The 26,570-nt window shown below is 42.7% G+C and overlaps 1 protein-coding gene across 1 annotated transcript; it reads right to left on the reverse strand.

The window, feature by feature from the left end:
* Positions 1 to 8,924: 8,924 nt before the first annotated feature.
* LOC138994097 (polyunsaturated fatty acid lipoxygenase ALOX12-like) lies at positions 8,925 to 24,124 on the reverse strand. Its single transcript, XM_070393748.1, has 14 exons — positions 23,990 to 24,124; positions 23,268 to 23,469; positions 21,678 to 21,759; positions 21,451 to 21,573; positions 21,261 to 21,364; positions 20,847 to 21,007; positions 20,170 to 20,313; positions 19,336 to 19,545; positions 16,162 to 16,248; positions 15,761 to 15,930; positions 14,906 to 15,027; positions 9,516 to 9,616; positions 9,229 to 9,399; positions 8,925 to 9,104 (listed from the first exon to the last, which is right to left on the reverse strand). The coding sequence occupies exons 1-14, from the start codon at positions 24,122 to 24,124 to the stop codon at positions 8,925 to 8,927; spliced, it is 1,992 nt and encodes a 663-aa protein (XP_070249849.1).
* Between the last annotated feature and the right edge of the window lie 2,446 nt (positions 24,125 to 26,570).

The following is a 26,570-nucleotide window of genomic DNA, read 5'->3' on the forward strand; positions in this document are numbered from 1 at the left end:
CTCTCAGTCTCATCTTTCTTCTGCTGTGCTTCCTGGCTTTCCAAAACCAAAGTGGCTCTTGGATGTTTTGTAAATAGTCATAAGCCTGTTGTACTTTACCAACAGAAATAAATGATCTTCAAAATTAATTCTCAGGCACCACTGTTTTTTTTATTAATGTCCATAAAATGAAAAAAAGCAGAGATAGACTTTCTTAAGATTCATACACTGCCACTCCCATCTCCAAAATACAATTGGCAATTGGCTGACAATCCAGGTATGTGTGTGTGTGAGAAAAGAGAATGAATGTGTCTAATCTTACAAAACACAGAGTGGATCTTATCCCTGCTTTATAAGAGGGCCTAGAGCTCAAGGAGGAGATAGGTGAACTAGCCCAGAAAGTGTCATGGGCTTGATTTATATTGTTACCACCCATTCTCTGACACTTAGTGTAACCTTTTGTCCTTACCACTATGATGAAACCACTCCCAAGTCTTATCTATGACTTCTTCATTCTTAAATTGTTATGTGCTCATTGTTTTAAAAGTCTCTGTTGCTTTGATTAGGACTCCTCCTAGGATTTACAGGGTCTAAAGCAAATAATTTTTTGCAGGCCCTTTATCTATATAAACAACTTGATTAAAAATACATAACACAATTCACGGGCCCATGTGAGGAATGGTGGTTTATCAGTGAATTTTTAGGACAATGGTTAGTGAGGTAGTACTTACATATTTGTTTATTGTGCAGCCAGTGCACATGGAGCCTGGTAGGTGCATCTGTTCTAGAAGTTTCCTGAGAAAGAGGGCTTAAGAGGTATATTTTTAAATATCTAGCATATTTGAAAAAATATCATTATTCAACTCACATTTGATTGGTAATTTGTTCAGAAATAGAATCCTAGATGGGAAATAAACTTCCCTCTGAATTTTGAAGGTATTCCTGTTAGTGAAAGAATAGGCTCCATAACAAAGAAGCCCTACAATACAATGAGTTAAATGTCTGATTAAGTTCCTATAATATCTCTTCTATTTTCCAGCTCTTTTTTAGTATTTTCTTGGAGACTTTCTCAACTTTTCCACCTCTCCTATTGAATTAAAAGTTTTCTGCTATTAAGTCTTTTTTGTTTTATTCTTTGTTACTTTTAGAAAACACTTTCTGTTTCAAGGAAGCTAAATATCTTATATTTCTGAAGATGGTAATTACAGTTTAAAAAAAGTATGTTCTTCTCTATTTCTGTTTTCCTAAGTCCCCTTTTCTTTCAAATGTCTTATCAGACATTTAGCTTTCTCTTCATATTTAAGAGGATGGCACTAAATTTTCAAAAGTACAAATTGGTAGTTACAAAATAATCATGGGGGATCTAAAGTACAGCGTAGGGAACATAACGTTGTAATAACTATGCATGGTGTCATGTGGGTACTAGACTTATATAAATGTCTACCCATTATCCTGGGTACCTGGAGCCAATATATATAATTTTTAATCTTTGCCTGAGAATATTTTTCCATTGTTTTTTATTGAGAGTGAAAGGGAGAGGGAGAGGGAGAAACAGAGAAACATTGATGTGAGAGAGACACATGGATTGGCTGCCTTCCACATGTGTCCCAGTGAAGTCCAGGAGCCTGCAACTGAGGTACATGCCCTTGAGCGGAATCAAACCCAGGACCCTTCAGTCCCCAGGCCAACAACACTCTAGCCCAGGGGTGGGCAAACTTTTTGAACTGAGGGCCACAATAGGTTCTTAAACTGGACCGGAGGGCGGGAACAAAAGCATGAATGGAGTGTTTGTGTGAACTAATATAAATTCAAAGTAAACATCATTACATAAAAGGTACGGTCTTTTTTTTTAGTTTTATTCATTTCAAACGGGCCGGATTCGGCCCGCGGGCCGTAGTTTGCCCACGGCTGCTCTAGCCACTGAGCCCAAACTGCCAGGACACTAATATAATATTATATGTCAACTGTAATTGAAAAAACATCTTAAACAAGGTGATTGTGCCCATTGGTGGGGCTTTTCAAAGTAATGGGCAGAGATCTGGTCATTTGAGATGGCAACCTCAGTATGAGTATCGTCAGATCTGTCCTGTTCATTGCTTGGTAGCATTTGGAGAAAAAGACCTGGGAAATCACTATATAGTATGTTGGCTTTCACTTAGATTTTCTGTTTTCAATAGGACACATCCACCTGATGTCCCAAGTCCAGGGTCCCTTTGTTCTATTAGAGCATAAACATTTAGTCTTCTGTTGGGGAGGAAGGAGAATTCCCTGAAGGGGCTGATAAGGGAATATGGGGGCCATTTGCTTTTCATGCAGATGTTCTTTCTTTTTTAAAAAAACATTTTTATTGATTTTTCAGAGAGAGAGGATGGGAGAAAAATAGAGAGATAGAAATATCTATGAGAGAGAAACATCTATCAGCTGCCTCCTGCACTGCCCCCTACTGAGGATCAAGTCCGCAACCCCTGGCATGTGCCCTGACCTGGAATCACACTGGTGACCTCTTGGTTCATAGTTTGGTGCTCAAACACTGAGCCACACCGGCAAAGCTTCATGCAGATTTTCAATCAGTTCTACTTTGTCCAATCTCACCTGCACCCCTACCTTTAGGAATCACTGACTCCAATTCCTGATCCTTGTGGCGATCACTGCCCGTTGCTTTCAAGACTGTTTGTTATCTTGGCTTTCACAGCTCAGCTGGGGAGAGGGGCTGGTATGCTGTCAGGGTTGCAGTCTATTTCTTTTCACTGAAAGTTGGAAGTGGATGGAATGAGCTGCTGGTGAGGTATATGGGAATTTGGAATCCAGAGTGTGATGGCTTCATATTCCCTGTCGATGGCTCCCATGCAGCTATCACACCTCAGAGCATAGTCACACCTTGTTTCCTTCTGACGGAGAGAAATATATTCCTCCCTATATGGTCTTGCTAATGTTCTGGGCCACAATGTTCCCTTTTAATCTAGTCTAGGATGATTTCTATTTTTAGCAAATTCTCTCTATTTCACTAAGCATTCACTTTTTAGTTTTGGAGAATAGTCATTTGTTTATATTCCCTATTGTTTCTATGGTTGGAGTTTGTTTTAGGAGGGTATACTTCAGTGTGTATCAGTACACCACCTTGTAATCAGTATTGGATATTTATTCTGTACCAAATTTCCTTGTATCTGTGACAGAAAAGATATTTAAATGTCTTGTCATTCTCAAACTGTGAATCAAGGAAACAAAAAGTAAAGAAACAAAAAGTAATTGAACCTGCTTCACTGGAATATCAGCAAGACTATACAGGCAGGAATAGATTTGTGTCCTTCAGAAGGCCAATGCTCTGAGGTGTGGTAGCCGAATGGAAGCCATCCACAGGGAATATGAAGCCATAACCCTCTGTATTCCAATTTCCCAGTGACCTCACCAGCAGCACATCCCATCCACTTCCAACTTTCAGTGAAAATCCAGTTACACTCCTTTCAATATTTAGATTAAACTATTCTGTACCTTCACCCTGCCTATTAGGATATGTTCTTATTCTTTCTCCAAGATCCTTTTTCCATGATGATAGTTATGATAGTTAACAGTTCTATAGTACTGACTTTGGGCCATTCTTCTAAGTGCTTTTTATGGATATTAATGTATTACTCCAGAATCCTCGGGGAAGCTTATTAAACGTAATGGGCTAGCCCTAGAGCAGGGGTCCTCAAACTACGGCCCGCGGGCCACATGCAAATCCAAATATTGTATTTGTTCCCGTTTTGTTTTTTTACTTCAAAATAAGATATGTGCAGTGTGCATAGGAATTTGTTCATAGTTGTTTTTTAAACTATAGTCCGGCCCTCCAACGGTCTGAGGGACAGTGAACTGGCCCCCTGTTTAAAAAGTTTGAGGACCCCTGCCCAAGAGCATCGGCATGCAGACGGAAGAGTACCAGGTTCAATTCTGGTCAAGGGCACATGCCCTAGTTGTGGCCTCGATCCCCACTTGGGGGCGTGCAGGAGGCAGGCAATCAGTGAATCTCTCTCATCATTGATGTTTCTATTCTTTCTCTTCCTCTCCCTTCTGAAGTCAATAATATATATATATAAAACCACACAAAACAAACAAACAAAAAAGTTTAATGGGATAGCACTTATTATTATCACCTTGGGGAGAACAGATCTGAAGACCTTTTTAATTTTTGTTGCTTTTACTCACATGTGTGTATTGCTGGTGAGTCTCAGGCTGCCTAATGATTTTGCTCCTTGTCTCCCAATTAATGATTCAATGAAAACCGCCCAATTAGAGTATTACATCATCCTAGACAGTAATTGGTTAGGAGGTGGACACATGGCCCAGTGTGGGCTAACCAGGGCCAAAGAGGCTTACTTTCTCGACTTTGATGGAAATAGAATGAAGCCTCTGTGTTTCCATCCTGGTTGCTTGTTGACTACAGGCAGACCCCATTTTATTACTCTTCAGTTTACTGCGCTTCACAGATGATGTGTTTTTTCACAAATGGAAAGCCCGACTCTCCACCGGCAAAAAGATTATCACTCTCTTTATTGCAATTCTTGCTTTGTTGTGGTGGCTAGGAATGAACCTGCAACACCCCTGAGGTGGGCCTGTAATGACCTGTTGACTCTTGACTCTAGTGGCCGCACGTGAGAAAGGTTATCAGAGAATAAAGCCAACACAGAGGAAAGCAAAGCTGTGACATGGAGGGAAAGAGAGGGACTGAGTCCTGATGATATTGTTTGAACTCCTTGGTCCAGCCATACCTGAAGTCACACAACTCCTGCCGTTTTCAATCATAGGAGCCAATAAATGTCTTTGCTTTGTAAAAAAGCACTTGGAATTGATTTTCTGTTACGTGGAACAAAGAATCATGGATAATGCGAGGGGTAAGGCAGAGGCACAGTCTTTAGGCTGGAGCCCCCGGGCACCTATTGTCTGGGTCCAAGAGACAGTGACTTGCAACAATGTGCCGACCTGTGAGAGCGTTCTCCCCAGGCAGCCCAGGATCTGTGTGAGTGAGTTAGGTGTGGAGTGGATTTCTCACTACCTTCCTAGGGTCCTCTTCAGGGGGTATCCTTCTCTTAATTGCTGGAAACTTCTCTCAAGGGTGGGAGCTTGGCATCTCCTTGCTTTTTTCCTATTTGTAGAACCCGAGTCAGCCAGTTTAAAAGGGAACTGCATTTGGGTATATATGGGAAGACTGCCCAGTGATTGGCTTTATATTTTCACTTAGACTCACTATTAAATATTTACTAGTATTTTTCCCTTATACAGTTCTCTTTCTCTCTCTCTCTCTTTTTCTGGATCATTGTTTATTTTGAGGTTGAGTTTTGTCTTGGTGCCTGTCTGGGAAGCTCAGAGGGATTGCAGATGGTTCTGTCCACCAGTTCTTCTAAAGGAGGTACTTAAAATAAGTCACCTTGATATGGCTTTCCCTACTCAATTTGTATTTATTCACTGCACTAAGGCAAACCTAGCCAGGACAAGGTGTCTCGGCAGAATGGGGATTTGCTCAGCATGTGCTTTGAAACCTCACACTCCTCTCTTGAGTGGGAACATCACCTCTGGTGCTCTCAGTTGCCCTCCAGATCCCATGAAGCTCAACCTTTTGCCTGTGCTTTGACATCTCAGGTACCAGTCATTCTTTCACTACATACAAAGGCCTCCCAGCAGCATTCCAGGACACTCTTATGCTCTCAGGGCACCAATTAGCAAGGTGAGGGACAAGTTCTCATGCATGTGTTTTGGGGCCAGACTGAGGCATACATGTCAACCTAATCTTCCCTTTTTCATGGAAACATCTTATAATTAGATTTGAGCTTAAATAGCCGAACTTCAGAGCCTATGTTTTTAATCTCTGTGGGACAGTGTCTCCCAGTATTATGTCATCCCATCATGATATTGAGGTTCTTCTGCTGATTAAGATCTTGAGGATCTACAGACGACTTATATTTCTCTTTTATTAAATTATTTATTTATTTCCAAATGTGTCAATGAGAAGCAGGGAATCTGTTTTTATTTCTAACTGACTATTACTAATATAAATGAAACTATTCTGTTTTAAATATTCATTTGGTATCTTATCCTGGTATTTATTTTGTAGCCTCTCTCTTATTAGGTTTAATAATTTGTAATTGAGTTCTTTGGTCTTTCCAGGAATACAATTACATCGTCTCCAATAATGATCATTTTGTTATTTGTTTCCCTAAATGTAATTACATCTTTTCCTTTCCCATTCCACTAACTTTCTCTCCCAAAGAATCTGGAATAATGGTGATTACTGTGATGATCTCTTGCCTGTTCCCGATTTTAAGTGTAATGATTTTGATGACATAGATAACATTTTCTGTTCTTCTTTATATATGCTCTTTGTCATATTAAGAAATACATACTGTATTTCAATTTTATCTAGAGGATTAACTTGTGAAAAATGTATTATTTAAAAAATCCATTTTAAGTGGCAAGTGCCACAAGGATATATTTTGTCGTGTCTTATTAATGTAATAAGTAATGTGGCAGAGTTCCTGATAGAGTGTCTCTGCAGGCCTCCATGTCCTCATAGAGCTTGCAGTAAGTTTCCCCTTCTGCCCTGTTTCCTTTGGCAGCAGTTAACTTGGAGTCCTGAGAAACTGGACTAAGCATGCCCCTTTGCCAATAGCAATAGGTTTCAATTAAGGGCCTCCATTGTCTATGTTCTACCAGTAAAACCCTATCTTTTCCCCCCCAAACTCTAAAACCATCATCATCTTTATTTACCTTGGGAGCATTGGAACTAATATCTCTAAGCCTTTTATCCCTGTTCATATCAGCTATTTCAAGAAGACTGAGTCTCTATTTCATCTCTCATTCTCCAGACTCTAATCTCTAAACTCCAAACTCCTGGCAAGATTGATCAATAAAAAAAAAAAGTACAAATAAACTATATTAGCAATAAAATGTAGCCACACATAAAATTGCTACAATAATCCTATATAATAAAAGGCTTAATATGCAAATTGTCCCCATGGGCAGTAGTCCGACCAACCTGGAGTTAGACGTGCGCTGACCACCAGGGGGCAATGCGGAACATGGCGGGTCGGCGATGCAGCGCTGGCAGCAGGCAGCAGTGGAAGTGCTGCCAGCCCCAATGGACCCCACTGAGAGCAGAACCATGGCGGGATGGTGGAGCAGGTGAGCGGGTGGCGCCAGGCCAAGGTGGGTGAGAAAGGAGGCCCCGGCTGGCAGCAGTGGCAGGCAGCCAGGGGCAGGGAGGCCCTAGCTGGCAGCTGGCAACTGCTAAGGACCTTACCTGTGCACGAATTTTGTGCACTGGGCCTCTACTTATTAAATAAGAGACTATTGTGACAAGACAACAAATTTGATGAAAAATTTAAAACTTCCTAGAAAAAGTAGAATTAAATCTGACAGAAGACAAAATACCAAACTAGAATTATTGTATAACTATTAAGTAATTTTAATTGGTCGTTTAAAATATTCCCTCCCACCACTGGAAAAAAACCCTTGCAAACACACCAAAAATAGACAGTTGTAGAGGTGAGTTCTATAAAACGTTTAATAAAAAGATATTACCAACTACAGATAGTTCTTCTAAAAAATGTTTCAGAGAAATGAGGATCATTAACTTGCTAAGGTTTATTAAAGCATCTTAACAAAACCAGAAAAGATAAATATAGGCTAATCACCCTGATAAATATAAATGCAAATATTATAATCAAAATGTTACCATAGGTATGTAGAGATTAATAAAGGAAGGGAGCAAAGGGAATCAGACATTAAGAAGCCTAATCTACTAGGAAGTTGCAGCATGCATAGGCACCCAGGAGATTGCAGTATTTTCCCACCATCGGGATTAACATTCCTGCCTCCCAGGTATGGAGAAAAGACCAGCTTTCCAATCTGGATGGAGAAATAAACAATAAAGGGGAAATTCCTCTGCTGGGTGCATGTCCCAGTAGAAGCCAAGATGGCACAGGGGGTGGTGCTTCTACTATGGGTCATGCTAGTAGGAACTAAGATAGTGACCATAAAGGGGAGGTACCTAGACTGGGAAAGTGATTGGATTGGATAAGGGACACAGAACCCCAGAGGATCTAGGAAATGGATTGGTTAGAGGGAGAAACCAACAGAAGCAAGGAAAAGATGGGGAAATTGATTGGATAGTTTGAAATAGTACCTGGTTTTTCTCAAGCCTGAGAAAATGTAATGGAATTTAACAACATATAAAATGGCAAATTAGATATATCTCAAGAATGCAAAGTTGGTTTAAGATTAAAAACTTCATATAGATGCAGTACATTAACACACACAGATCACAATAGGTTTTCTTGGAGAATAACAAGCTGATTTTATTTTTACATGAAAGAGCAGGAGTCAAAGAAAAACTGTCACATCGAAGACAAATTTGAAGAATATATTTTATGAAATAGTATTTTATTTTAATTATACAGTTGTAGTAATTATGTCCGTATGGTACAGTGTAAGACAAACATATTAATGAAACTATAGAATAAAAAACTCAAAAATACTCCCCTTCAGATATGACAATGTGATTTATACTAGCATAGTAGATCAGTGAGAGAGGATGGGCTTTTAAATAAACTGTGCTTATATAATAGGTTTCCTCAAAAGAAAATAGAATTGAATATTAATCCCACACTATATTAACAAATCTAACCCCAAATGATTATATAAAAATAGAAAAGACAAAATTTCCAGAGATAGGAGAAGGCTACATGAGTGAATAGTTGATCTCTTTAAGGAATGTGTTTTCAAGTTAAAGGTCATTCTGTTAGATGATTTAGAAATGGAACAGTGCCTCCGGCTAGTGATATATTGAGGGATGACACTCAGATAGTAAAGAAAATAGAACCACAGCAATTCAGACCCAGGAAAACATAAAACTCAAAAGGAAAATGTTAACCCTAGTATTGGCCTGTGGTCTTTGAAAGGCCATTTACTGGGGCTCAGATAGCAACACTGTTCTCTATGCAGCTCGGCTTCAGGTATTCATAGGGAATGTCTAGCTGCTCATTCCGGGCCACTATCTCCCTTTCCAGGTTGTCCAGATCTACTTGAAATTGTCTTAAAATAGCCTTGGGCTCAGGGCCTGAGAAATATTCTTCTGTGTGATACCCCAGGGGTACCTGAAGCAGAAAAGAAGGATTGATCAGATTCTAGTTCCAAGACACAGGGACCAGAGCCCAGCCCCACATTCTGAAATTTCTTTTCCATTATCACTGCCCCAGAATTCCCCAAATCCGCTCTCACCATGTCTGGCTGCTGCCGGCCCACTTGCCTCACGCAAAGCATCTGAAGACAGCTCTGCCGAACATCTGGGAGTGAGCCCATCAGTGTGGCCATTGTCACATCTTCCTTGGTGGTAGGAGGAGGCATCCTCATTGTGCATGGGGCATTAAGGACCCAGAACAACCAATCATGCTGAGGGGGGAAGAATCTGGAGTCAACCAGGGACTCTGATATGCAGGGCTCTAGCTCCCCACTCTTTCCTTCAAACATACCCTAGACCAGGCACCCAGACTCTCAGTTGTCCATACCTGGCTGAAGTTGACTGCTGCATGCTGGGCAGTGCATCTGAAAATGCACATGGTAAGGAAATGGCAGAGCTGAGCCCGAGACTGGAAGGAGACAGGGAAACCTAGGAGAAGAAATACCAAAGTTTAGAAACTGCAATCCCTGAAAAAGGATGAGGGAGTGAGTGCTAATGTCTGTAGATACCCACATGTTAGATTTAGTGAGCATTCATTCATTCAGTCAGTCATGTAAAATAAAAAAGAATAAAATAGCTAGGAATATATTGAACCAAGGAGGTGAAATACCTGTACACCAAAAACTGTAAGACACCAAAGAAAGAAAATAAATGGAAAGAAATTCTATTTTCACGGATTGGAAGAATTAATATTGTTATAATGTCCATACTACCCAAGGCAATCTACATATTCAATGCAATCCCTATGAAATTCCAATTGCATTTTTCAAAAAAAAAAAAAAGAATAAATCAACCTACAATTGTATGGAATCAGTAACTATCCCAAATAGCCACAGAAATCTTGAGAAAGAAGAACAGAGTTCAAGGCATCCTCATCCTGCTTCCTAATTTCAAACTGTATAACAACGCAAAGTTAATCAAATCAGTATGGTGTTGGGCATACAGCAGACACATAGATCAATGGAAACAAACAGAGAGCCCCAAAAGGGAGCCAAGAATATACAATGGGGAAAGGACAATGTCTTCAATAAATGGTTTTGGGAAAACTGGCAGCCACATGCAAAGGAATGAAACTGGACCATTATCTTATACCACACACACAAATTAAGGACAAATGGATTAAAGTCCTGAAACCATAATACTCCTAAAAGAAAACATAGGTGTAAGCTCCTTGACATCAGTCTTGGTGATGATACTTTGGATTTGCAAAAGCAAAGGCAAAAAAACACACATATGGAACTACATCAGGCTAAACATCTTCTGCACAGCAAAGGAAACTATCAAAGCCAGTCAGAGAAAGATAAATATCACATGATCTCACACATATGTGGAATATAATGAACAATATAAACTGATGAACAAAAACAGATCCAGAGACAGAGAAGCATCGATCAGACTGTCAAACCTCAGAGGGAAGGTAGGGGAGGGTGGGGGTAAGGGGAAGAGATCAACCAAAGGACTTGAATGCATGCATATAAGCCTAACCAATGGGACACAGACACCAGGGGGGTGAGGGCATGAGTGGGGAGTAATGGGGGGGACAAAGACACATATGTAATACCTTAATCAATAAAGAAAAAAAAGGAGGCAACCTACCAATTGGGAGTAAATATGTGCAAATCTCATATCTAATATGGGATTATATCCAAAATGTATAAAGAACTCAATAGAAAAATAAACCAGAAGTCCAATTAAAAGGTGGACAGAAGATCTGAATAGACCTTTTTCTAAAGACACACACAGGTACGTGAAAAGGCGCTCAATACCACTAATCATCAGGGAAATGTAAATCAAAATCTTAATGAGATGTCACCTCAAACCTGCTAGAATGGCTGTTATCAAAAGACAAGGAATTACAAATATTGGTGAGGCTGTGGAGAAAAGAGAAACCTTATGCATTGTTAGTGGGAGTTGGTGAAACCACTATGGAAAACAGTATGGGTATTCTTAAAAAGTTAAAAATAGCATTACCATATGATCCAGCAAATCCATTTCCAGGTATTTATCCAAAGAATTAAAACAGTGATTGAAAATATATCTGCACCCCATGTCCATGCAGCATTATTTACCATAGCCAAGACATGGAATCAACTGCCCTGGCTGGTGTGGCTCAGTTGTTGGGCTTCATCCTGTGCAACAAAAGGTTGCTGTTTCAATTCCTGGTCAGGGCACATGACCCGGTTATGTATTGTGGGTTACAGGCTCGATCTCCTTAAGAGGCAACAGTTCAATAGTCCTGTTCCTATCTAATATCATTGTTTCTCTCTCCTTTACTCTCTCACTAAAAGTCAATAAAAAATCCTTTAAAAAAAAGACATGGAAGTAAACTAAGTGTTCATCAATGAATGAATGAATGAACAAAATTATATGTATTATTTACCTATAAAAAGAAGAACATCTTGCCAATTGTGAAAATATGGATAGACCATGGGTGGGCATTTTGCTAAGTGAAATAAGTAGCCTGAGACCGATAATTATTACATGATCTCACTTATATGTGGAATCTATAAAAAAAAAAAAAAGGTAGGGCTAAGGGTGGGTAAAATGGGTGAATGTGGTCAAAAGTTACAAACTTCCAGTTATAAAATGAATAAGTTAAGGGATGTAATGTACAGCATGGTGGCTATAGTTAATAACACTGCATTATATATTTGCAAGTTTCTAAAAGGGTAGATCATAGAACTTCTCATTAAAGGAAAAACTGGGTAACTATGTGTGGTGACGGATATTAAACAGACTTACTGTGGTGATCATTTCACAATATATACAAATATTGAGTCATTATGTTGTACATCTGAAATTAATAATATATATCAATTTTACCTCAATTAAAAAAAATCACAAGATGAGGGCTATACCCCTAAAGGTATAAGTGTAAAAGACTTTAACAGGCACCTCATAAAGGAGGATATTCTGATGACTATTAAACCAAGGAAAAAGCATTCAATGCAACTAGTCTCTAAGAAACATAACTTAAACTCACAATAAGATAGATCTACATACCCACCAAAATGGCTAAAGCAAAAAAGATAGAAATATATTTTTTATGTATTTGAGACTATATGGAGCAACGATAACACATACTCTGCTGAAAGAAGTGGAAACTGGTACAACCAATTTGGAAAAGGGTCAATAACTACGGAAGCTGATTTTCGCATATGTTAAGTTCCATCAAGTCCACAGGAAAACACACACGTTCACAACAGCACTATTATTGATCCCCCCAAATTGGAAACAATACTAATTCCCATCAATGGCAAAAAGGAAAAATAAATGGTGCCATAGTCATAAAATGTAGGTTCCCACAATGATAATGAACAAACTACATGCTACATGCAACGAAGTAGGTAAATATCAAAAACAGTGTTCAGAGAATGAAGCCAGACACAAGCAAGTGCGTGCTTGTATTTCCATCTGAGGAAGGTCAAAATAAGTAAAAGTAACTGACCTAGAAGTCAAGGTAATGGTTACTTTCACGTGGGTATGACTGGAAGAGTACACAAGGGGCTTTCTGAGGGCGCTGGTGAAGTTCTGATTCTTGATCTTCATGCTAATCATACAGGTGTGTCACCATAGTAACACATCATAAGTTGCACACCTATGATTTCTGTACCTCTCTCTAGGTTTGTTGTATTTCAACAAAATTTCTGACTCCCCAAAAGCGGTTCAGTGCTTAAAGATAGCTGGGAAATGATGCAGAGAAAGAGAAGTAATTCATTCAGTTAAAAGTACAGGAAGGGTGTGAAAGTCAGCTATCCATTCCACTCAATATACAGGCAAGTGTTTTAAAATATAGTTTCTATTATTATTCAGTTGTGCTGAGGCCAACAGGTCAGGAGATAACTGCCATGGAAAAGGTATGTGTTATACTCACAGATCCCAAGAGATGGGTACCTGCCGCACCGCAGGGGACCACACTGGGAGCACCAGGGTTGGTCAAGAGGCAGAGGGGTGAGGGGAAAAGGTAGCAGGAGCCTTTGTCACGGTTTCCATGAGAAGGAACAAGCAAGGCAGAATGAGCGGGTTTAGGACAGGCTAGTTGCTATAATTCCAGTGGGCTCTGGAGTGTGGTAGCTGTGCCTAGGCTGGTACCTGGCCCATGGTGATTAGGACAGGGGATTAGCGGCCAGAGTATAAGAGCTCAATACAGGTGGTGGTTGGGACTTCCGGCATAGGAAAGCATGCTCCCAGGGGAGTGGTTTGCCATATCTGAGAATCAGCTGGCCCTGGGAAGGTTGGTGCCTTCTGGGTCAGCAAGACTCCAAGATGTCAAAGTATCAAAGCTGCAGAATAAATAGGATGAATGCAGTGAGATGGGGTCATAGAGTCTGATGCCTAACTAAGGTCATCTACCGCATGGCAGAATCTGGACTCTCCTATTTCACATGCTGATCATATTGGGGAGGTATTTTTGTGTGGGGTAGAGCATATGATTAAACTCATCTAACACTATGTACTATGCAGGTTTCAGCACTGTCACACATTATATCATTGGGTCTCAAAAATTCTGTCAGATTAAATGTGAGGATTGTGACCAAATATATGTCCATTTTAGAAATAAGGAAACTAAAAGTCAAAGCGAAAGAGATCTAGTGGATAGCTCAAGGTCACATAGAAGGAAAGAGGCAGAAACCAGTACTTTAGAAACAAATATTAGTGTGTGGCCTCTAATAAGAATAATGTGGGAATAATAGGGCAGAGAGAACATTGAAAGTTGAAGGAGAGGATGGGGTAATCAGAGCTTAAAGCTTATATATGACTGTATTTTTTAAATGCTTAAGGTGGGGATTTCATGGAAAGAGCATGGTTAGGGAGAGAAGGAAGCATCTTTTGGGGCATGGGATGCTTGAAAGACAGAACTGAAAAGTACCACAGAACATTTTGTTCTGAAAGCGTTGGGGCAGTGGGGGTGTTGTCCAGATCCGCCAAGAAAAGCCTCTCTCCAAGGATCTGGCTTTGGTATTTTGAACCCTGCATCATTTGCATTTTAAGGCCTGTCCATAATAGCTTCCCAGGATATGTTTGTACCTGTTCCAACGGCTGAAGATGGGACTCAAGGTGTTGGTGTGAAGTATGAGGGGGCAGGGCCTGAAGGACAATTTGAAATGAACCAAGCTGGCCCATGTGTGCAAGAGAGGAGGATGAAACTAGGCAAAGCTCAAACAAGCTATTTCTTCCTCACAGAGGAAAATGTGGAGTGGGAGAATGAAAGATAGATCCTAGTGAGGAAATGAACCAGCAAGAGAACACTAAGGGTCAGTTTGCACCTAGAAATGACCTTGCACTGCAGTAGTGTGGCGTGTGTCCGCACCCTGTGTGTGTGGTGGACAGTAGCAGGCAAGAGGAGAAGGGTGGGAAAGCCAGAGAGGGTCATTATGAACTTTGGTGGGAATTTTTTTTTCCTATTTGCATTCTTACGAAGAGCATCGGAGAGCACAAGCAGGTTGCATACCCACTGGGCCCCAGGCTGTGGTAGGTTGGGGGCATCTGTGGCGAGAATGGGGGATGGCCATAAAGGTTGATGGTCGGGAACATTGAGGAGAATAATCCTTGAGTTTCTAGAATTGTCCTAACATTTAGGAGGTGAAAATGGAATTCAGATGCTTCATGTGTGGAGGTCAAGAGGGTAATAAGGGGTTATGTCCCCAGAAGGCAATGCTGACAAGGGGCTCTGGGCAGAGTGTCTGAGGAGCTTTCTTCTCTGGGGAGGGATCTCACCTCGGTCCTGGGCCTGGCACAGCCCCACCTCAGTGATCTCCCGACACCAGGCCTGCAGCTCAGGGTCCCCTCTCACAACATCATCCTCGTGGTAGAAGAGGTGGATGATCCCCTCCACGTACCTGCCCAGAGGAGAAGGGAGCTGAGCTCCTTGAGAATAGAAGGCCCTAGCCTCTGACCTCTACTCCTTTTCTGTGGCTTCTGCCAAGCTCCTTCCACTGTATCTGGGGACAGATCACAATACTTACTTTTTGGGACATCCCTGAACTCCTTCTACACACTACTTCAGAAAGGAAGGAAATATGGGTCATTAGTTTTAAAAGTTCCCTAAGCATGATTAAGAACCATTCTTTCTAACAATATCCTGGTTCTTCCAGAACCCCATCTCCCCATTCCCAGCTTTCCCATCCTAGGCTCTCCCTTATTCCACTTTCCTCCTTTTCAGATCCTACCCACTGTCTCCTCTGCTCCCTCTGTCTGGACCTTCTTCTTTCATGTTTCTTTTGAGAGCTTGTTTGGAGGTTCTAGCAGGGGAGCACAGCTACTCGTATACCCTTGACCGAAGACCGGTCCTCTCCTCGGGGGCGGGGGGGGCGGGGGGGGGAAAGGTCGTCCTCTTCGACCGAGCGCGCAGCTTCGGGGGGGACGCACATGGATCGGTGAGGGAGGAGGGGGACACCCGCCTAGCCAGGCAGATCAGCCGAATCAACCCTGGCGATCAATGGGGTGACAGATGTCGCAGCCAAATCGCCCTCACATCCTCATGTTTCTTTTGGCCCATACTGACCTCAAGACAGAGACCCACTCTCCCTCTCCCCAATGGCCATCCATTTCTCAGCTCCCACTCTCACCCACCGGGCAATGATCTTCCAGAGCCTTAAAGCATCATGGGCATAGAGAGCACTTGGGATTCCCAGCAGGCCCCGGTCAGCCAGATCTTCAGGAGGACAGAGGGAGCGGTAGGTCAGCTGAGCCATGGCCCGACGCATCAACTGCACATGGGGCCCTCCTCCTGTATTCATTGCCTGGGATTTGAGAGTTGACAGGTTTTGAGAGATAAAAGGAGAGCTTCAGAATCTTGACATAGTATATAAGGGGTTCACAGCGGGGTTTACAAAATTGAAAGTATAAAATAAACAGGCTCATGGGTTTAAGGATCAGGACATTCATACCAGGTGGTGTGAGACTGTGAAGATGGCAGGAGGTTGTAGAGAGATGAAAGATTAGGCAGCCCCATGCCCCCATTTCCTCTTTACCTGACTAAATAGTCCACTATCTGAGTCGAAGTGTGTCCGTCCCCGTATGTTTATATCCATGGTGTAGCGCCTGTGTGGGATCAGGAGCTGGATGAAGAAGATTAGAGAAGGGTAGTTATTGGAGTCCATGCTTGGGTCCTCCCTTGTAGGGAGTGGCACTCAGCCTGGGAACATTCTCTCCTCTTGATGCTTTCCTTCCTTCCAGTGCCTTTGTAGGCTGGTCTCCTTCTGCTGCTATGATCACTAACTCTCATGCTCTCCATGACTGTACTTTGAGTGGGGTTGTGGAGCTAGAATGACCTGGGCTTGAGTCCAGGCTTAACGGCTCACTTTGGTACTTGTTCAAGGTAATAAACCCCTACATGTCAATTTCCTCATCTGTCAACACAGATGATAATAGGTCTCCTAAGTCAGGTGCCGTGGTGGTGATTATGTGAGTCATACACAGAGAGTGTTTAGCTCAGTGCCTGGCACACAGAAGCATTGCTTAGGACAGTGGTTCTCAACCTGGCTGCACATTAGAATCACCTGGGAATCTTTTTAAAATCCTGATTTCTGGGCCTCATCCTCCGGAAATTCTGTTTCTTTGTTACGGGGTGAGGCCACAACATTAGTAACAAAGAAACAGAATTTCCCGAGGATGAGGCCCAGAAATTAGGATCTTAAAAAGATTCCCAGGTGATTCTAATGTGCAGCCAAGGTTGAGAACCACTGGGTTAGGAAGTATTATCATTACCTTTATTGTATCCACCTTGAATGTAATTGTCTGTTTAGATTAGAAGCTACCCCTTAGCGTTTTATGTCATTTAATGCTTCCTCTATCATTCAAATCTTCTCATTCCCTAAACTAGCCTCTCTCCTCATTTTCAAAGCTCTCCCTCCAGCTGCTTATTGTTTTACTCTTGGTTTCCTTTGGGGAGAGGATACCTTCAGTCAAAATTTTTGGAGCCAAATTAAGCTACCTGCTTAAGCAGCAAATGGGTTGTCATGAAATCTGTTCCTAATTGTCTCCTCTTTCCTGCTTTTTTTTTAACCTATTAAAAAAGTACACCTGACTTGGCCACGGTGCTCAGTGGTTAGAATGTTGGTCTGAGCACTGATGGGTCATGGGTTCCTTTCCCAGTTAAGGGCATGTACCTGGATTGCAAGTTCAATCCCCGGTGCTGGTGGAGGCACATACCGGAGGCCACCAATCAATGTGTTCTCTCTCAGAGTGATCTCTCTCTGTCTCTCCTTTTCTCCCTTCTATTCTCTCTAAAAATCTATGGAAAATATATCTTCAGGTGAGGAAGAACAAAAAAAATTATATAAAGTACAACAAATCCTGACATGGGCTTCTTTTTATCTTAAATTATTTTTATTTCATTTTAATCTGGTTGATAAAAAGGATTCAGACAGTTTGGGTGTTGATCAGAGTTTTTTATGCTGGAAAAAGGGAAGGACACAAGTGATACTCCTATAATCTAGAATCAAGGTAGCTCATATTGTTCTTTTCAGAAAGTGCATGGAGGGATGCTGGTGTCACAGAAAACACTAAGACAATAGTGAGGAGCAAAGAACCCAGAACAGAGTTCCTAACAGCAATGACAGAAATGATGATGACAATAAAAATAACAGCAGAAAACTGACATTTTTCTAGCATTTAGCCTGTAATGCCTTAACAACCCAACAATGCAGATCGCTATCCTCATTCAGAGATGAGGACCCTGAACACACATCTGGTGAGTACTGAGACCAGGATCCAGGCTTCAGACCTGAGCAGTCTGAATCCAGAGCTTGCACAGGTAACCTTGGTAAGTTCTGCAGGCTTAGTCCTCCTGGGAGTTCCAACAAGACTGTCTGCCATGGGATGGAGTTGCTATGGTGAGGGAATATGGATGTGGAGGGGGCTTAACTAGTAAAAGGGCATTTTAAAGTGTAAAATTGGGCATAAGTGATTCAAGCTAGGAGGGAGATGGTCATGCAAAGGCATCATGAGGTTATCAAACCTGAGAGCCCATGATCTACATTAGTAACTATTTTGTCTATGTCACCCTAGAACACCGAACAACCACAGCCCAGAGGAGGGTTGGCATTGGAACTCTCAGTGACATTACAGTTCAGTTGTTCTGCCTGCCAAACACTCATTTGCATATCTTACCAACACTTCAAACTCTTTGTGTCTGAAGCTCAACACCTCATCTTTGCCTCCAAACTGCCTTCTTTTCCTGACTACACTCTGACCACTGCTCTACTTCATAGGTTTATAGATTTTTGCCCCCTGCTCTGCCCTGTTTCCTGTATCAAAGTGCCATTGAGATCTGGAAAACAATTGTAAGGCAAGCACAAGCCTTATTTTGCTGCCTTCTGCCTAGCAATAGACACTGAACTCACTGTTTATAACATCACAGTATTTCTTGGTCATTCCAACAGTGTTTACTTTGTGAGCTCCTAAGCCCGGCAGTGCTGAGGCCTCTGGCCTTTCTCTCCAATATTGCACAGGCATGACGCAGGCAGGATCTCCTCCCTCCCATCCCTGTCACCACCATGCAAATGCACATCTTTAGTCTCCTCACTCTTGGGTAGATGTCAGTGACCAGCCAGGCCCTTGCCCTTTTATCTTGTGCTCCTCATAACGTTCGGTTGCAGTAGAACATTCTCCATCAATACTATAGAGTTTATAGCTATTTCTTGTTATTTTCACCTCTATTCTAAGATATGGTTCTCTGGCTGTTTGTCATGTCTACCATTTGTCTTCTTGGCTAAAAGGCAACATATTGGTTTAACAAATTATATTTCCACTCCCCTCCAGATCCACTGCTGGAGAATTTCAGAGCATTGACTTAGGATATGTGTAGGAAAATGTAAATAGCTGGACTTAACAGGATAGGTGGTCTCTGTGTGTATTATGACTTACAATTACATGTGAGTCTATAATTAGCTCAAAATCAATAGAATTTAAACGTGAAAATATGACCACAAAATTCAGGTCTTGTCATAGTTAACTGTGTCTTGTCCCCTTCTGCCTATGAAAATTCTTTGCTGCAATACCATATCAGTGCTAGATTATTTCAAAGCAGGTTTGTTTCATATTCCCAGATGATGGCTTAGGCTTTTTAAATCCTGTGGAAATGTTGCATTGTTTCCTTTCTCTGGGATGTGAGCAAGAGGAGACATGGAAGGTAGGGGATGTACCTTGAAGACAGGGTGCAGTCCTGGGAGGCACCTCATGGTGGCTACAGCGATGACCTCAGCCAGCATATGAGTGTTCAGCACGTGATATTGGAACAGTTGCAGTTGAAAATCTGAATTTCTGACCCAGGACTTTGCCAGGAGCCAGGCAAGAGGAGGATCTGAGGGCAGGAACAGTGGTGGGGTGGGGCAGCTGGCGTTGGGAGGCTGGATCTGCAATAAGGAGGAATTAAGTATTCCTTGACCTCATCATATGTTAGACACTGTGCTCAGTTTCTGGGGGGAAATTATGAATAAGATTGTCTCCCAGGGGTCATAATCTAGTAGGAGGAATGAGGATCCTTCCAGTCATTCTCTCACTAGCTCTAGGGAAGTGTGAGTGTCATGATGGTCAGGTTCAAAGCAGGAGGAAGTGGAAAGAGGGAGTCCAGTATGACCATAACAGTGGTTTGGGAGAAACCTGATGAAGGTATGAGTTAGGATGGTAGATTCCTGACAGTTCTCATCAATTGACTGATGAGAAAAGTAAGAGTGAAAATGCATTAAAAACAAGGGAGAATATGTCTAAAATAGAAGGGATATTCCAAAGATTCAAAGGTCAGAAAGAGATTGAGTAGCCTTAGGGTGAGGACCAATAGAGAGCATTCTGACTCTCAAAAAAGGTAATTTCATGTGAGTAGTGAGCAGGCTGTGAGGTAGAAAGGAGAAATTGGAGACAAAGACAGATCTCACTGAGTGAGGTGGGGGTGGGGGACAAGAGCCGGCTGTCTTTGTCCCTGGGCAGTGGTTGGAGTGAAGGGAGAGCATTGTTGAAAGAGGATTTCCAAAATATCTCACCTGGATGACCATGGGTAGCAGCTTCCCACTGGGTTCCATCTTCAGCATGACGAGGGGGGCAGCCAGGTACTGCTTCTCTCCTTGGATCACGTTGGCTGGAATTCCATCCAGCAGGATAAAGTCAGCTTCAAATAGGGAACCATTCTGGAGGGAAAGTTCAAAGTCTACTCCAGAGGGCCAGCACCAAGGGGAAGAAATGTAATAACATTCAGTCTCATTTCTTACAATTATCCTACATCAATATCAGAGTCCTAGTGGGAGAAAGGAAGGAGGCATCCAGAACAATTAGTCCAAGTCATCTCAGTTGACAGTGAGGAAAGAGGCAAAATGAGAGGAATCTCCCCCAGGGACATGTTCATTCCCTGTGGCAGTGGTGGTTTTAAGACCATACTTGACCAATTCCTTTGAAGCACAGGCATGCTAAGCTTCCCCTGTCAAGTTTTCCAGGCCTCTTTCCTCATCTACTTTCTCTTCTGCTACCTCTGTCTGGCACCAAAGAGTCTCATAGTTTCCTTTACATACTTTATCAACTGCAAGGTTTTCCTGCAAAAGACTCTGCACATAGGAACAGTGGATTAATACAGTCTCCCTTCCCTGATTCATCTCTGGTCCTTCCCCTTCACCACATCCCTTCCCCCACCGACAACTCGAAGACAATAAAGGGCTGGAGGGTGTACCTGGAGTTCTTTCTCCAGCTGGGCCCGAAGCTCCTCCATCCCTGAGGGCAGCACCAGCCGGGAGGGCAGAGAGGTGGAGCGTCTCAACAGCATGGGGTTGGCGCCATTGAGGAACTGGTAGCCAAAAAGCTCATCATCCTGCCAGTGCTGGTGAACCTTCTCTGTGGAGTAGGAGTGGAGGATAAGGGGAGGATATTTACAACAACCCAATTTCCCTCTTCTTTAGGTTTTAATACAGCAATTCAGGCATATAGTCACTCTGTATCCAGCCCCGTCCTTTCTTCTTGTTGCCTCGGAGATATGACCAGGCATAATATCTTCTCACCTGGGAGGTACTGGGGGACTATGGAGTGTGAAGTTTGAGCCATCGAAACAGGCTATTATGAAGTTACAAAGGTCTATGGGAATACTGACCACATAGGGTGCTCTTGGGGCCCCAGAAGATCTGATCAAAATCCTCTAGGCTGTCCCAGGAGTTCAGGAGAGTGTAAACACGTTTGAGGATCATCTCCAGTAACCTAGGACAGATATCAAGGTTGGCACTGTCAACTCACCAAATCCTGCCTGTTACAGGATCCACTACTCCACTGGGATCTTTTCTCACCCTGTCTTCTCTGTCCATTCATAGTTCAGCCTCTTTCCACCATGAAATTTCATATCTGGGGGCAGATCCTTCTCAGAGTCCGCAGCTATTGTCTGGGGTAATCCTTCCTTCCAGGTGCTCCAACTAGCAGATGGAGAAAAGAGTTCAGAAAGGAATTAGGGGTCAGTGATGGTGGCAGGATCAGAGAAGAGGTGGGAATATCAGGAGGGCTGTGGGTAGGTGCTTACCGGTAGATCAGCTGTCTTTCCTTCAGTTCTCTCTCTCGATGCTTCTGGAACTCGTCCAAGGTACTCTCTTCTGCCAGGCGGGCTGGGAGAACATTTGACCACATAGATTTGTCCAATTGCTGCTATCCCTGACTTGATCTAATCTCTCATTCTTAACTGTATCACATCATACTCTTGCCTTTTTCTCTGGCTCTACCTCATCTGATGTATTCCCCAAAGTCACTCATTGTATCTTTGCCCAAAACCTATTCGTGATCTCACCTATTTCAACTCCATAGTGGTCCTTAATCAACATCTCATGTTTTCCTTCCTTTCATGTTCCTTAAATCAAATCCCATTACTTGTGCCTATAGATGATTATGAATTGTCTTCTTGATCACGTGCCATATCCACAAAACCCCATATTATTGTGTATTGCCTTTGTTAAGCTCATCAATACTGGTCTTCCCTTTCTACATCTTTACCTCTCCTCCAAATGACATATTTCATATTCACTATACATATGCACTCTGCTGTTCTCTGTCCCTACCTCCACCTGATCCCTGAGACACAAATTCTATGTGTGTTACCTTCAACCATCCCATCTCACCTGTCTTAGGGAGCAAATAGTTCCATGTTGCTACTTTCCCCTCACTCCATCTCATCTAGCCTCACCATCACATGGTTTATATTTGTTAACCTGACTTGTCCTTTTCTCCCCTGTACTTATATTGTCTTGCAAAGATGCCTATTTCATTTTTTATTAAATCTATTGGGATATAACATTGATTGATACATTATATAAATTTCAGGTGTACAATCTTACAATATGACATTTATATACTTCGAGTATGCTCGCTGCCCAAAGTCTAGTCTTCTTCTGTCACCATATATTTGACCCCCTTTTACCCTCTTCCCTTTGGTAACCACCACTCTGTTGTCTATATACATGAGTTTGTATTTTTATTTGTTTTGTTTGTTCATTTGTTGCTTTTTGTTTTTTTATCCCATTTAGGAGTCAAATTATACAGTTCTTGTCCTTTTCCTTTGACATTTCATTTAATAGAATACTCTCAAGATCCATCCATGTTGTCTCAAACAGCATGCCATCTTTCTTAGGGCTGATTAGTCTCCATTCTTACATGCCATTGTCCTAAATTTCTCTCCAGTCATATTTCTCCTCCATGTGTCCCACAGCAACAAATCCCCTATGGCCCGTGCTCACTCTTCCCCACCCCAGTCAGTGTGCTCCCTGCCCTACCAGTTGTCTTCCATGTTTTCACAGCCAAACCAGCTCTTCACATCATATCATTTATTGCTCCCCTTCCCTGCCTCCTCTCAGGGGTCCCATGTGCTAGCCTTACCTGTCCTTGTCCTAACTTGTTCCCAGTCACACGGAGATTCCTTCCCACTTTACTTTGGCTCTTCTGTTTTCCAGAGCGTGGCTGCACCTCCCATTCCCAGGGCACACCTTGGGAGGGGGGATGTACACATCATTTATTTCCCTCTCCAGTCCTACCTATAGCCTTTTTATTTATGTATAATGTTCCCCGTGTTTCCTCCTCAGTACTCCGTGGGCCCTGCTCCCACTTCCCTGAGGCGGCCCCTCACCTGTGCCCTCAGGCAGGGTCAGCATGCCCTCGCCCTGCACCCAGCGGTAGCAGGGGAAGGCAGCCTCCTGGAAGGCTCCTGGGCCCTGCACGGTGATGCGGTCACAGAACCAGGCGTCGTCCACCAGGGAGTGGTGTTTGCACAACTTCACAAACTGCAGTGGCCCCAAGTCCTGGGAAATGTCCTGCTCAAACGCCTCCACCTGTGGGGACCAAAACCAGGTGAGACTTAGTAGCGGAGACCCAGGAGAGGCATTTAACTGAGGGTGCCGGATGGGTGGGGCTTTTGTGGAGTCCAGTGACACGGCCTCCAAAGACAGCAATTCCTCCTCCCAACATCTGAGCGGTCGGTCTCAGATGACCCATTGAACCGGGAGCACCAGGAACCCGATTGAGACCACAGTGACTTGAACACTGAGCACCAACACCTGCAGCTGCACCCTGGCTCTCGGAGGACCTTACCCTTTGACCATTGATCCCATAATGACACTTGGGAAAGGAGTGGAAGTTGTGTGGATCAGAGTCTAGGGGAGGGAGAAAGGGGTTGAGTCCAGCTGGGCCCTGGCTCTGAATCTCTCACCCACCCAGGTACAGGCGTCCCTTCTCACTGGAAGTCCCAGCTGGTGCGGTTGTGCTGTCACTGGCTCTCAGCCTCCCAAGTCCCAACTGCCCTCAGGCAGGGAACTCAGCCAGGGGGTCTGAGTTCCCACTTCTTCCACTTACCTGGCCCCGCGCTGGTCTCAGCTGCAGCTCCAGCTCTGCCTCTCCGAGTTCCCCAACCAGCCACAGCTGCACGCGGTTGAAAGACCCAGAGAAGAGCCAGGCCCCAGTGGCCACTTGGATGTGGTAGCGGCCCATGGCAGCAGGTGGACTGCCCGAGTGTCAGAGGTTCCCAAAGATTCCCAGGCTAGGTTTCTTCCCGCTTCATGCAGGACAAACCTGGGGCTTTAATAAAGCAGGACTCTGTGTGCCAGCCCACTACCGGATTGGGCCCCACCCAGACAAACCAGAACCTGGGATTAGCCCAGAGGGTGGGGGAAAGGTGGCTGCTCCTCTCCACACATTGTAAGGGATTCATATTGTTAAATGTTTTATGGCTACTCCTGACAACAGGATTTCCCTCTGCTGTCTTTATACCCAGTACTCTCCCTACACACACACACACACACACACACACACACACACACACTATGTTGCTCAGATCTTGCACTTCTCTCTCTCTCTTTTAAAAAATCACTCACAATGCTCCCTTTCTCCCCATTTCTCTTTAAAATATTATTGAATTGCAAAAATTCTTCCAATTTTATTTTATAGAAGAATTCAAATCATTTGATCACTTATTATTTGAGCAGAATAAAGTAAAGGCTGAGAGTCTGGGAGACCATTAACAGGGTCAATTCTTCGCCATCATCTCTTTCTCAGCAGTTGTAAGGAGAAGGAAGTAAAGAGTGATTCTCTCAATTATATGATATAAGCACCACCAACAACTCTCAGGGAAAAAGTGACTATGCTGAGTTTTCTGGTGGAGCAAAAATTCAGTGAGGTAACTATTGCTGTATCACTTCTTTAAAAATAAAGACATCCAAGTTCAAAAATATGAAGAGATGTTACCAAAGGCACCCAAAATGCAGGTGGGTGATCCCAGAAAGTGTCGTGATTCATATCATAACCCATTCTCTTTTTAACCCTCTGGCTGTTGGCTTCTGGCCTTAGTTTCCTACTGAACCTTCTCCTAAAGCTTCTTTATGGCCTGTTGATTCTTAAATCCCAAGGTTGTTTTTTTCAGTGGTCATGGTTGTCAAAGCCTGTCAGGCTTTGACATTTGTCTTTTAGCTGAGCTGCTGGCAGAGGTTCCTGTTGTAGTTCGTTGACCTCTGGCCACTCTTCTGTTTCATTTGGAGTTCAGGGAGCAGAGGAAGTGCATGCAAACAAGTCCTTCGGTTGATCTCTTACCACCCCACCCTCCCAACCCTCCCCGGCCTTCCTGCTGTAGTTTGACAGTCTGTTCGATGCTGCTCTGCCTCTGTATCTATTTTTTGTTCATCAGTTTATAATGGTCTTTATTATCACTAAATGAGTGAGATCATGTGGTATTTTTCTTTCATTGACTGGCTTATTTCGCTTAGCATAATGCTCTCCAGTTCCATCCATGCTGTTGCAAATGGTAAGAATTCCTTCCTTTTTACATCAGCATAGTGTTCCATCGTGTAGATGTACCACTGTTTTCTAATCCATTCATCTGCTGATGGGCACTTAGGCTGTTTCCAAATCTTAGCTATGGTAAATTGTGCTGCTATGAACATAGGGATGCATATATCCTTTCTGATAGGTGTTTCTGGTTTCTTGGGATATATTCCTAGAAGTGGGATTACTGGGTCAAATAGAAGTTCCATTTTTCATTTTTTGAGGAAACTCCATACTGTTCTCCACAGTAGCTGCACCAGTCTGCATTCCCACATTTCCAAGGAGTGCACGAGTGTTCCCTTTTCTCCGCATCCTCTCCAGCACTTGTCATTTGTTGATTTGTTGATGATAGCCATTCTGACAGGTGTGAGATGGTACCTCATTGTTGTTTTGATTTGCATCTCTCAGATGATTAGTGACTTTGAGCATGTTTTCGTATGTCTCTTGGCTTTCTGAATGTCCTCTTTTGAAAAGTGTCTATTTAGGTCCTTTGCCCATTTTCTGATTGGATTGTTTATCTTCCTTTTGTTAAGTTGTATGAGTGCCCTATAAATGTTGGAGAATAAACCCTTATCGGTGATAACATTGGCAAATATGTTCCCCCATGCAGTGGACTTTCTTGTTGTTTTGTTGATGGATTCTTTTGCTGCGTAGAAGCTTTTTATTTTGATGTAGTCCCATTTGTTTATTTTCTCTTTAGTTTCCAATGCCCTAGGATCTGTATCGGAGAAGAAGTTGCTTCGGCATATGTCTGAGATTTTGCTGCCCGTGGATTCCTCTAGTATTTTTATGGTTTCCCGTCTTACATTTTAGTCCTTTATCCATTTTGAGTTTATTTTTGTGTATGGTGTAAGTTGGTGGTCTAGTTTTATTTTTTTTGCATGTATCTGTCCAATTTTCCCAACAACATTTATTGAAGAAACTGTCTTGACTCCATTGTATATTCTTGCCTCCTTTGTCAAATATTAATTTAGCATATTGGTTCGGGTCAATTTCTGGGTTCTCTATTCTATTCCATTGATCTATATGTCTGTTCTTGTGCCAGTACCAGACAGTTTTGAGAACAATGGCTTTGTAATACAGCTCGATATCTGGTATTGAGATCCCACCTACTTTGTTC

Source organism: Myotis yumanensis, unplaced genomic scaffold (genome assembly GCF_028538775.1).
Source record: "Myotis yumanensis isolate MYYU_CA2020_CCGP unplaced genomic scaffold, mMyoYum1.0.hap1 SCAF_16, whole genome shotgun sequence".
NCBI classification, from domain to species: domain Eukaryota; kingdom Metazoa; phylum Chordata; class Mammalia; order Chiroptera; family Vespertilionidae; genus Myotis; species Myotis yumanensis.

Excerpts from the sequence above, each read along its gene's own strand:
- LOC138994097 (XM_070393748.1), bottom strand. The coding sequence starts at position 24,124 with ATGGGCCGCTACCACATCCAAGTGGCCACTGGGGCCTGGCTCTTCTCT. Across the intron at positions 21,008-21,260 it reads CCCCAAGAGCACCCTATGTG|AGAAGGTTCACCAGCACTGG; the intron begins GTCAGTATTCCC and ends CCTACTCCACAG. Across the intron at positions 20,314-20,846 it reads AGCTGGAGAAAGAACTCCAG|AATGGTTCCCTATTTGAAGC; the intron begins GTACACCCTCCA and ends CTTTCCCTCCAG.